We start from the raw sequence: 13,884 nt of genomic DNA, 5'->3' as shown, positions 1-13,884 counted from the left end.
CTAAACTAATTACTAAAGTAATTTTTTGAGGAAAATGATATGTTTGCCTAAGTCAGCTCCTCATGACACTGGCCACCTCTGGTAAAATGGCCCATCTCCTAATTGAAAAGGATCATGCTGTTCACTCCCCTTTTAGTATAATGCCCTAACTCCCTAGTGTGACTTAAGCCAAAATAGACTTTTTTTTGGGCCCAAGTCACATGGTTTTGTGAATTATTTACTGATTTAGGCCATTTTGTATTTTTTTTTTGTTGGCCAAAGTCAGATTTAATCCTATTTAAACCTATTTAAATCTCTTATGTTACATAACTGACAGACAGTGTTATTTCTATTTAAATAGTCATAATTTGTTATAAACATTTTGGGTGAAATGTATAGTTTTGTTTTGGATTGTTTTTTTTATTTTTATTTTTCCTGAAAAAAAAACTTTACTAAAAATGACTTAGGCCATTAGTTTTGCAAGACGACGATATGGAACACGTGATGTAGGCAGGAATGTTGTTGCCTGCCCTCTACCCTCAGTCCTCTTAGGCTCTGGCGCCCTCCTCTGGTTTAACCGGTGCATTACACAGGCTTTAGTAATGAGCTCAGATCCAAAGGTTTACATGTTATGACCCTTAACCTACAGTAAGACCAGGGGTCTTCAACGTCTTTCAGCCTAAGGACCGGTGACGGTGAAGCAGGGGCCCCTTAGCTGAGAGAGAGATGAAGCAGGGACCCCTTAGCTGAGAGAGATGAAGCAGGGACCCCTTAGCTGAGAGAGAGATGAAGCAGGGACCCCTTAGCTGAGAGAGAGATGAAGCAGGGACCCCCTTAGCTGAGAGAGAGATGAAGCAGGGACCCCTTAGCTGAGAGAGAGATGAAGCAGGGACCCCTTAGCTGAGAGAGAGATGAAGCAGGGACCCCCTAGCTGAGAGAGAGATGAAGCAGGGACCCCTTAGCTGACAGAGAGATGAAGCAGGGACCCCCTAGCTGAGAGAGAGATGAAGCAGGGACCCCTTAGCTGACAGAGAGATGAAGCAGGGACCCCTTAGCTGACAGAGAGATGAAGCAGGGACCCCCACTACATATTGGATTCATGTTAAATGTGTGTTTTCAGATATTTAACAACTTAAACCCTCAATACTTTGGCCTTTGACTCGTTACTTGTTCTGCTCTTTTTTCCCCTCTACACCAAACCTCAAAATAGCAGAACTACAAGTTCAAAACGCGCCTGTGACGTGTTGTGAGCTTTTAGATCTGCTATTTTTGAACACTGAACACTCAACAGCAGAAACAACACAGCACAGCACAGCACAAGACAACACAAGACAAGACAGCGCAGCGCAGCGCAGCACAACACAACACAACACACATACTGTAGTGTAGATTCAGTTCGAGAGCCACAAACAGTCAGTGAACATGTTTCATTGCCACCCAGTCATTGAGTCACAACATGACAACAATGCAACACATTAGTGTACACACACACACACACACACACACACACACACACACACACACACACACACAAGCAGCAACAAAGACAAAAGGTTCCTACCTTGAGCCGTCCGTCTTCTACTTCACTTCATCAGTGTGTCAGTGATACCAGGGTCAAACTGACTTCATCAGTGTGTCAGTGATACCAGGGTCAAACTGACTTCATCAGTGTGTCAGTGATACCAGGGTTAAACTGACTTCATCAGTGTGTCAGTGATACCAGGGTTAAACTGACTTCATCAGTGTGTCAGTGATACCAGGGTTAAACTGACTTCATCAGTGTGTCAGTGATACCAGGGTCAAACTGACTTCATCAGTGTGTCAGTGATACCAGGGTCAAACTGACTTCATCAGTGTGTCAGTGATACCAGGGTTAAACTGACTTCATCAGTGTGTCAGTGATACCAGGGTCAAACTGACTTCATCAGTGTGTCAGTGATACCAGGGTCAAACTGACTTCATCAGTGTGTCAGTGATACCAGGGTTAAACTGACTTCATCAGTGTGTCAGTGATACCAGGGTCAAACTGACTTCATCAGGTGTGTCTGTGTGTCTATTTCTGTCTAATGTTCCCCTCAGAATATGGATGCTGGGGCTGAAGGGGTTAATGCTAAGCGGCTAGCTGCAGGTATGCTAACTCACCCGTATGGAGAATCCATCAGTTGGAAACAAAACGCTTCTCTTCCATCTGTCACTCATGTGACTCAGCAGTTTGACAACTCTCCTCTACCTCCATGAGGGGAAAGTTATGTTATAAGTTGTTATTCTACTGTTTTACTTCCAGACATGAAGGAGTTTGTATCAAACACCTGTGTGTCTGTTTGGAACAGGTGTGTGGGGGGGGAGGGGGCGGGGTTACCAGAGGATTTTATAGAGCCCGCCTCCAGCCTGCATAGGGAGTGTCAATCAATAACTTGTATTCACTCACTGTCTACTTTCTACTTTTATGTCCAAATGCATTGGACATAAAAAAAGATTACTGAAGTAATTAAATTAAATTAAATTGTATTAAAGTGTCAAATAACAACAAGTTGTCTCATGACACTTTACATGTAGAGCAGAGACCCCACAGTCCCACCCTGAACAACAAGACACTTTACATGTAGAGCAGAGACCCCACAGTCCATCCTGAACAACAAGACACTTTACATGTAGAGCAGAGACCCCACAGTCCATCCTGAACAACAAGACACTTTACATGTAGAGCAGAGACCCCACAGTCCATCCTGAACAACAAGACACTTTACATGTAGAGCAGAGACCCCACAGTCCATCCTGAACATCAAGACACTTTACATGTAGAGCAGAGACCCCACAGTCCATCCTGAACAACAAGACACTTTACATGTAGAGCAGAGACCCCACAGTCCATCCTGAACATCAAGACACTTTACATGTAGAGCAGAGACCCCACAGTCCATCCTGAACAACAAGACACTTTACATGTAGAGCAGAGACCCCACAGTCCATCCTGAGCATCAAGACACTTTACATGTAGAGCAGAGACCCCACAGTCCATCCTGAACATCAAGACACTTTACATGTAGAGCAGAGACCCCACAGTCCATCCTGAACAACAAGACACTTTACATGTAGAGCAGAGACCCCACAGTCCATCCTGAACAACAAGACACTTTACATGTAGAGCAGAGACCCCACTGTCCTACCCTGAGCATCAAGACACTTTACATGTAGAGCAGAGACCCCACAGTCCACCCTGAACAACAAGACACTTTACATGTAGAACAGAGACCCCACAGTCCATCCTGAACAACAAGACACTTTACATGTAGAGCAGAGACCCCACAGTCCATCCTGAACAACAAGACACTTTACATGTAGAGCAGAGACCCCACAGTCCCACCCTGAACAACAAGACACTTTACATGTAGAGCAGAGACCCCACAGTCCATCCTGAGCAACAAGACACTTTACATGTAGAGCAGAGACCCCACAGTCCATCCTGAACAACATGACACTTTACATGTAGAGCAGAGACCCCACAGTCCATCCTGAACAACAAGACACTTTACATGTAGAGCAGAGACCCCACTGTCCTACCCTGAGCATCAAGACACTTTACATGTAGAGCAGAGACCCCACAGTCCACCCTGAACAACAAGACACTTTACATGTAGAACAGAGACCCCACAGTCCATCCTGAACAACAAGACACTTTACATGTAGAGCAGAGACCCCACAGTCCATCCTGAACAACAAGACACTTTACATGTAGAGCAGAGACCCCACAGTCCCACCCTGAACAACAAGACACTTTACATGTAGAGCAGAGACCCCACAGTCCATCCTGAGCAACAAGACACTTTACATGTAGAGCAGAGACCCCACAGTCCATCCTGAACAACATGACACTTTACATGTAGAGCAGAGACCCCACAGTCCATCCTGAACAACAAGACACTTTACATGTAGAGCAGAGACCCCACAGTCCATCCTGAACAACATGACACTTTACATGTAGAGCAGAGACCCCACAATCCATCCTGAACAACAAGACACTTTACAAGTAGAGCGTTAGACACGTTCATTTTTTTAACGCGATAATTTTTTTTAAATTAATTGATCGAAATTAACGCGATAAAGTCCCACAAATCTTCATGATTTTTCGAAAATAGCAGATCTACAAGCTCATCGCGCGGCACGAAGTGCGTGCTATGAGCTTGTAGATCTGCTGTTCTGGGGGTCCCTGGAAAAACATATTTTGAGATGGGGGTCCACAGCCAAACACATATCATTGTGGGGGTCCTTGACATGTAAAGGTTTGAGAAGCAGACAGTGTTCTAGGGACCGTCTGACAATAACAAATTATTCATCGTCTCAATTCACTGTTTTACCTTTTATTTAAAACTATATCGACCTTTACGATGTTTCCCCTAAGGGATTAAAGGGATAGTTCACACAAACAAATACTTTTTTCCTATGTTTTAGTCTCACCATGGAGACTTGAATTCATGGATATTTATTAGTTTTTGTCTCATTCCTAAGACAATAATTTGACCAGTGGACCGGTAGGCAGTAGTTCCGGTAGGAGACACAAAGGAGACTCTTTGTGTCTCCTACCGGAACCGCTGTCGGTCATCAAGTTGTCTTAGGAATGAGACAAAAACTAATAAATATCCATGAATTCAAGTCTCCATGGTGTGAATAATCTATAGAAAATAAGTCATTTTGGGGGTGAACTATCCCTTTAATCAAGCTCACTTTAGATGAATACATAACTATAGAGAAAGACTTCTGTTTGAATTCTATGTTTATTTAACACAGACTAACTAATACACACTATAGCATGGGTCTTCAACAAGGGGTCCTCAGAGTTACTATAGGGGGTCCATGACCCCTAGGGGGTCCTCAGAGTTACTACAGGGGGTCCATGACCCCTAGGGGGTCCTCAGAGTTACTACAGGGGGTCCATGACCCCTAGGGGGTCCTCAGAGTTACTACAGGGGGTCCGAGACCCCTAGGGGGTCCTCAGAGTTACTACAGGGGGTCCATGACCCCTAGGGGGTCCTCAGAGTTACTATAGGGGGTCCTCAGAGTTACTACAGGGGGTCCGCCAAATCTATGTGTGATTTTATTTTACATGAACCACTTGAACCCTATTACCCTAGCATCCATATTCTGGGTTGAACATTTGCAGAAAATAGCAGATCTACAAGCTCACAATGTGTCACAGTGTGTTGTGAGCTGGTAGATCAGATATTTTTGCCAACGGTTTAGAAGGTAAAAAAAGATCAGACCAAGTACAGAGTCAGAGGGTTTAAAGTAAAAGTACAATATTTGCCCAGTGATGGAAGAAGTACTCACATGTTTTACTTAAGTAAAAGTAGAAATACTCTGTTACAAGTAAAAGTTTGGTATTCAAAATGTACTTGAGTAAAAGTACTAAAGTATTGGCATCAAAATGCACTTCAAGTACCGAAAGTAAAAATCCTCATTATGCTGAAGGTCCCGTTTCACAAGTTTTCAAATGTATAAAATCCTTTGAAAATAGCAGATCTACAAGCTCACAACGGGTCGCAAAGTTGTGAGCTTGTAAATCTGCTATATTCAAATTGCCAAAGTATATATATAGATCTGAAGTGGTTTTGTTATAATAATCAAAATCTACAAAGTAACTAGTAACTTAAGTGTTCAAATAATTGTAGTGGAGTAAAAATATCTGCCTTTGATGTAGTGGAGAAGAAGTAAAACTGTAAAAAATGTACTGGAAATACTCCAGTAAAGTCAAAAATATATACAGTACTTGAGTAAATGTACTTAGTTACTTTCCACCACTGCATGCAACATAAATAATGTCCTAATAATATTAATACACAGGAACAACGACAGACTTTCAAAACATTTATTAAACAATTACAGTTTATTCTACAAATGACCTTAAAACAATCTCTCTCTCTGAGAAGAGAGAGAGAAATGAGATAGAGAAATTCATAACACATGAAATGAAACATTATGAAGGTTCCAGGGGGTCCCCAGCTAAAGTAGTTAACATAGCATCACAATCATTTTAACCTTGGCTACACAAAAACAGCAGATCTACAAGCTCACAGCGCGGCACAAAGAAGCCGCAAAAAAAGAAAAGTTTGGAACATTTAGAATAATTTCGATTTTTTTTTGGTAAACATAAATCTTCTCTTCTGTGGGTCCCTGGAACAACACATTTTCAGATGGGGGTCCTCAGCCCAAATCCATATGAATCTGGGGGTCCTTGACTTGAAAAGGTTTGAGAACCACTGCTGTAAGAGTCCATATGGACCCCTAGTGGGCCCCGGACCTGATGTTGAGAAACAGTGTCTAGATCAGTGGTTCACAAAGTGTGGTCAGGGGACCCCCAGGGGTTCCAGGGGGTCCCCAGCTAAATGATTGAATCAGTTGATGCAGTTGCAGATCTACAAGCTGTGATGTGTTGTGAGCTTGTAGATCTGCTGTTTTTCTTATTATTAAAATGTGACTTTTAAACATATATATATCTCGTCTTATGGGGGTCCCTGGAACAGAATATGTTCATATGGGGGTCCTTGAATGAAAATGTTTGAGAAACACTGATCTACAGATTGAAGTACTTGTGGTAACCATGACAACGTGGACTCACTCAGACATGTTGAGTAACCATGACGACCTGATGTCACCCTCACATAGAGACTCTATCTCTGCTCACACAGATACACTGAGGAGGGGGAGGAGTAGTCTAACCAGAACCCAGCATAGAGAGGTTCAGGGAATGTGTCCCTGAAGGTGAACAGGTGTATCAGAATGTCCTCTGATATTTTATAGAATGACAGAGTTCCAGCAGAACAGTCTAGATACACTGCTACTCTGTTAGAGCCTCTAGAGGCACTGACAGGGAGGTCAGTCACCTTACTATTGTGTCTGACACTGTAACTGTTCTGTTCTCCTCCACAGATCAGACTCCAGGACATGTCATTGTTTCCAAGCAGACAGTCTTCACCCTTTCCTTTCCTGCTGATTCCTCTGTCAGTCACTGCTATATAAACCCCTTCCCCCCCGCACTCTACCTCCCAGTAACAGCGTCCAGTCAGACCCTCTGAACACAGAACCTGTGTCTGTCCATCAAACCTGTCAGGATGAGGAGGATAATGATGATACTGTAGATCACTTGTCACCTTCCTGTTGTTCTCAGACAGAGAGAGGTCTCTGTGTGCTGTGTTTGTGTCCAGTGTGAGAGGATGATAATCTGATGAGAAAAACAACACAGTAAACATTAAACACATCATTCACTGAGTGACACACACACACACACACACACACACACACACACACACACACACACACACACACACCTTAACCACTTTAACCCTTCATCAACTGGTGTCTCACAGGGCTCTATACCAGTGGTTCTCAACCTCTGGGTCAGGACCCCCGCCCTTGAACACACACACACACACACGCACACACACACACACACACACACACACACACACACACACACACACACACACACACACACACACACACACACACACACACACACACACACACACACACACACACACACAGTTCTTTAAAGAACACATATTTAACTATTTAAATGCTTCTATAAAGCAGTAGTTCTCAAAGTTTTTAGTGTCAAGGACCCCCAGGTTTTTATATATTTGGCCGTGGACCCCCATCTGAAAATATTTTGTGCCAGGGACCCCCAGAAGAGAAGATTTATGTATCAAAATATTTATTCAATATTTTTCAAAACTTTCTAAAATAGCAGATAACTTGTAGATCTACTATTTTTAAACAGCCAACATATAAAATATGGATAAAGGAGTTAAAATGATTGTGATGCTGTATTAAACATTTTGCTGGGGACCCCCTGGAACCCCCCCAAGGACCCGGGTCCAGGGAACTTAAGTAAAGGTATCAATACTGCAATATAAAAATACTCTGTTACAAGTAAAAGTCCGGAATTCAAGATATACTTGAGTACAAAGCACAAAAGTAAAAGTACTCATTATGCAGAATATCCCATTTCACAAGATTTCAAATGTATAAAATGTATTAAAATCTTATAAAAATAGCAGATCTACAAGCTCACAATGATTGTGAGCTTGTAGATCTGCTATTTTCAAATGGCTTAAATGTATATAGGGCTGAAGTGGTTAACTCATTAAGTGCCACAGTGTTTTCTGGCAGTGTGCTCCCAGTGCCAACATTTATAGGCATTTTTACTACTTACTAAAAGACCTACAGAATATTTTGAGCTATGACTAAAATGATGTACCATATCTCAAAAGAAAGATGAGACTCTCTTCTTTGCCCAGGAAAAGAAAGTGAGTTGCTAGCATATTCCGTTCTTTATTTATAGCCAGTTGAATAAAACTATTTTTCATCAAAAAACGGCCCTCTGAAAATAGAAACATGAGTAAAAGGGCTTTTTGTCAAGGACACAGCTCTCAGGCAGAAATCTACTCTTTCAAGGCCTACAGAATCTTTTGTGCTATGACTAAAATGATGTACCATATCTCAAAAGAAAGATGAGAGACTCTTCTTTGCCCAGGAAAAAAAAGAGAGTCGCTAGCATGTTCCGCTCTTTATTTATAGGCAGTTGAATAAAACTATTTTTCTTCAAAAACAACCCTCTGAGAATAGAAACATGAGTAAAAGTGACAACTCAGGCAGAAATCAATCTTGAGCATTTTATTTTGGCTCCTGTGATGCATCAGACATATATACACAGTCATTTTCAAACAAATGACAAAAAATAAGATTGAATAAAAAACAAAAATGTACTTCCTATTGTAAGTTATAAATGAGTAATAACATAACAAATAAAAAAAAACGTACAACCCTTACATGTCTGTAACTCTGAGTGTAACCAAATGGACCCTTACATGTCTGTAACTCTGAGTGTAACCAAATGGACCCTTACAGGTCTGTAAGGTGTGTACAATAGAACCAAATGGACAGGTCTGTAACTCTGAGTGTACCAAATGGACCAAGCGATCAAAAAACAAAAACAAACAAACAGTTCACATTGCTCAATCCTGTGTGACCAAACCTGTGTGGTAGTCTACGAAACAATCCCCCGTCGTGCATAAAGGGACATGACAGGAACCACACTGGGCCTTTGTCTCACACCGCTGACCTTTCCTATAACAGACCCTGCATCGCTTACCTGGGTTCTCTTTTTTGGCGGTGGGCCTAAGGCGAACAAGGACATGGTCTGCCATGCCCATGGCAGACAGCCTGCTCTGGGGGTCAATGCGTGGTGCCCTAGCTGGTGCCCTAGCATCCTGGTCAGGCTTTCTCGGGCTGGTCCATGTTTTGATGATGCCGTCCATGAAGGACATCATGTTTTTATACCTGCCCTGCTGATTTTTGGCCTTGTACAATATGAAGGCATTGAAGAGGCAAATCTGAAGCATGTACATGATAAATTTGTTCGTCCACTTCATGGTCTTTCTGGCAAACGAATAATAAGAGATGTTCTGATCGAGTTTGTCCACTCCATTCATGGAGTGGTTGTACTCGACCACACAGGCAGGTCTTTCTTTTGGCACGCGATGGATATGGTGTCTCCGCCACACCATTACACTCTCCATTTCGTCCTGATGGCACGTTGTGACCATCCTCACTACATTGGTGTCCCGCCATGCCGTTACCATCACCCTTGTATTGTGAAGAACAATTCTCTCCCCAACACCCAAGGAGGAAGTGGAGGCTGAGTAAATGGCTTCTGGTTCACCCCTGTTCTTTCTGAGTGTACCACAGACATGGATCTTCATATCAAGGAGTTTATGACATAATTTGACAGAGTTATAGAAATTATCCATAAACAATTTATAACCTTGACCTTTTAGATCACCAATGAGAGAGACTACTGTGTCCTCTAGGGTTTCATGTTTTCCACAGTATGGTTTCAAATTATGACAATACCCTGTAGCTGAGTCACACAAAATGTAGGATTTTATTCCATACCTTACAGGCTTTTGGGGGTTATAAACCCGGAAGCTTAGACGGCCGCGCCATAGTAGCGTGCCTTCATCTATTGAAATAGATGCATCTGGTTGATACAAGTCACTGAATTTGGTCACTAGATAGTCCAAAACAGGACGTACCTTGTACATTTTGTCTTTCTCTCTTCTCTCCTCGTCAGCGACACTGTTGTCAGTAAAGTGCAGAAACCTCAGGATCAGTTGAAACCTATTACGGGCCATGACCTTGCCGAAATAGTAGGTTGCATACACCTCATCCGTGGACCAGTACATTTTCAGGTTAGGCTTTGTAACTATACCAGTCAGGAAGAGGAGCCCTAGGAAGGTTTTCAGTTCCTCAACTTTGAGTGGTTTCCATTGATGGACTCTGGAAGATGGCTTGTTCGTGACTCTCGCAATTGACTGTTCTGCGTAGACATTTGTCTGATCAACGATGAGTTGGAGGACCTCATCGGTCAGAAAGAGCTCCAAAAAGTCTGCTGGTTGATCTGAATCCAGATGAGCAGCTCCGTTGAGAGGTCCGGGCTCTGCAGTAAATGGAAAGGCCTCTGGCTCCCACTCCATCTTACCCTGGTCATACCACGGCAGAGGAAAGGGTTGGCCACCACGCGCACGTTGTGGACGCCCCTTGCCACGCTGTGGTCGACCTGTAAATTACAGAAATACATATTTACCATAAAATACATATACATTACAATACATTTTTTTGTATTTGTGTGGTGGGGTTCCAAATGGATCCTTACAGATCTGTAACTCTGAGAGTGTACAAATGGAACCAAATGGACCCTTTCAGGTCAAACTTTGAGACTGTACAAATGGAACCAAATGTAACCTTATTGTCAGTACATTATAAATAATAATAATGAATTGCATTTGTATAGTGATTTGCTAAGTGCTCTCTTACTCAAAGCGCTATATGGTTATATGGTATCATAGGGCACAAATATGAACACATAAATTATGTGTTCATATTTGTGCCCTATGATACATTATATTTTACATGACATAAGAGCCCAGATGTCTCTCCTAGGCCTGATGCCTATTGTTTATGGTACAGCTGGTAAAGATTTGCACACATTTTTCAAAGATTTTTCAAAAATAGCAGATCTACAAGCTCATAGCGTGGCATGGTGAAACATTGTATAGCGCTTTGAGTAAGAGAGCACTTAGCTTTGCTAAGTGCTCTTTACCAGCTGTACCATAAACAATAGGCATCAGGCCTAGGAGAGACATCTGGGCTCTTATGTCATGTAAAATATAATGTATCATAGGGCACAAATATGAACACATAATGTACTGACAACAAGGGTGCATATAACCAATCATGATAACATAATCAGATTTCCTCCACAGGACCAAATGGGTCCTTACAGGTCTGTAACTCTGAGAGAGTACAAATGCAACCAAATGGATCCCATACTAATTTCATCTCAAACATGAAAAAATAACTTTTTGTTTACCTCGAGTTGCACTGCCAACGCGTGGTGTAGAACTGGATCTGGGCTGATCCTCCCTTGACTCAGTATCTGAAATCATAGTAAAATATAATTTAGTTATGGTAAAGATGTGCACAAAATCAAATCAATTATTTACACTCCCAGCATGTTCCTCCACAGGACCAAATGGGTCCTTACAGGTCTGTAACTCTGAGAGTGTACAAATGCAACCAAATGGATCCCATACTAAATACATTCATTTCTCCATTTCATCTCAAACATGAAAATTAACTTTTTGTTTACCTCGAGTTGTACTGCCAACACGTGGTGTAGAACTGGATCTGGGCTGATCCTCCCTTGACTCAGCATCTGAAATCATAGTAAAATATAATTTAGTTATGGTAAAGATGTGCACAAAATCAAATCTATTATTTACACTCCCAGCATGTCTCTGGTGACACTTGTAATGAATGAGAAAATACTTTTACAGTTGTCATGTGGGTTTTTAGCTTTGATAGATAAAAGTATTGAACAAACAGATCTCAAACAGATAGGATACAAATGTATTTGTCCACTTTGACTTCCCAGGTAGTACACGACGTTTGGGTCCATATCAATATCAACTCCATTCATTGACTTATTGTATGCTACAATGCAAGCTGGCTTCTGTTGTGAAAATGTATCTGTAAGAAAAATAAATATCTTACCTCTAGCTCCACTGCCAACACCCAACTCTTCTTCATCAGCTGGCTGTAGACCCTCCTCCTCCTCCTCCTCAGAGTCTAACAGAGTAAAATGTTGGTTTGTAAATATGATGTACACACAATCACAAATCAATTTAGGCATCTAACTAACAGACGCTCTTATCCAGAACGAATTACAGTATAAATAGTGAACATAATCTTTATTCCCCTAAAAAGACAGACAGACAGACTTACTCCTAAATGTACTAACATATGCTCTTAGTTAGTTATGCAGGGACCCTCAGGGTTCCTTGGGGGGGGTTTCAAATGGACCCTTACAGGTCTGTAACTCTAGGGTGTATACAAATAGAACCAAATGGACCCTTACAGGTCTGTAACTCTAGGGTGTATACAAATAGAACCAAATGGACCCTTACAGGTCTGTAACTCTAGGGTGTATACAAATAGAACCAAATGGACCCTTACAGGTCTGTAACACTGAGAGTGTACACATGGAACCAAATGGACCCTTACAGGTCTGTAACTCTGAGAGTGTACTAATGGAACCAAATGGACCCTTACAGGTCTGTAAATTGTATACAATAGAACCAAATGGACCCTTACAGGTCTGTAACACTGAGAGTGTACTAATGGAACCAAATGGACCCTTACAGGTCTGTAACTCTGAGAGTGTACTAATGGAACCAAATGGACCCTTACAGGTATGTAAATTGTATACAATAGAACTAAATGGACCCTTACAGGTCTAACTCTGAGAGTGTACTAATGGAACCAAATGGACCCTTACAGGTCTGTAAAGTGTATACAATAGAAACAAATGGACCCTTACAGGTCTGTTACTCTGAGAGTGTACTAATGGAACCAAATGGACCCTTACAGGTATGTAAGGTGTATACAATAGAACCAAATGGACCCTTACAGGTATGTAAAGTGTATACAATAGAACCAAATGGACCCTTACAGGTCTGTAACTCTGAGAGTGTACTAATGGAACCAAATGGACCCTTACAGGTCTGTAAATTGTATACAATAGAACCAAATGGACCCTTACAGGTCTGTAACACTGAGAGTGTACTAATGGAACCAAATGGACCCTTACAGGTCTGTAAATTGTATACAATAGAACCAAATGGACCCTTACAGGTCTGTAACTCTGAGAGTGTACAAATGGAACCAAATGGACCCTTACAGGTCTGTAACACTGAGAGTGTACTAATGGAACCAAATGGACCCTTACAGGTCTGTAACTCTGAGAGTGTACTAATGGAACCAAATGGACCCTTACAGGTCTGTAAAGTGTATACAATAGAACCAAATGGACCCTTACAGGTCTGTAACTCTGAGAGTGTACTAATGGAACCAAATGGACCCTTACAGGTATGTAAGGTGTATACAATAGAACCAAATGGACCCTTACAGGTCTGTAACTCTGAGAGTGTACTAATGGAACCAAATGGACCCTTACAGGTCTGTAAATTGTATACAATAGAACCAAATGGACTGTAAAGTGTATACAATAGAACCAAATGGACCCTTACAGGTCTGTAACTCTGAGAGTGTACTAATGGAACCAAATGGACCCTTACAGGTATGTAAGGTGTATACAATAGAACCAAATGGACCCTTACAGGTATGTAAAGTGTATACAATAGAACCAAATGGACCCTTACAGGTCTGTAACTCTGAGAGTGTACTAATGGAACCAAATGGACCCTTACAGGTCTGTAAATTGTATACAATAGAACCAAATGGACTGTAAAGTGTATACAATAGAACCAAATGGACCCTTACAGGTCT

At 41.7% G+C, this 13,884-nt stretch overlaps 1 protein-coding gene across 1 annotated transcript in view; it reads right to left on the bottom strand.

Annotated features, from left to right (window-relative positions):
• Positions 1-6,147: 6,147 nt before the first annotated feature.
• Positions 6,148-13,884, bottom strand: part of LOC308077352 (tripartite motif-containing protein 16-like) — a 29,195-nt gene continuing 21,458 nt past the window's right edge. The window contains exon 4 of the mRNA XM_080418003.1: positions 6,148-7,195. Coding sequence (XP_080274129.1) covers positions 6,645-7,195 — 551 coding nt within the window. The 3' untranslated portion in view covers positions 6,148-6,644. The remainder of the gene's footprint in view (positions 7,196-13,884) is intronic.

Source organism: Gymnoscopelus braueri, assembly GCF_963280865.1.
Source record: "Gymnoscopelus braueri genome assembly, chromosome: 21".
NCBI classification, from domain to species: Eukaryota; Metazoa; Chordata; class Actinopteri; order Myctophiformes; family Myctophidae; genus Gymnoscopelus; species Gymnoscopelus braueri.
This window is presented reverse-complemented; position numbering and strand designations above follow the sequence as displayed.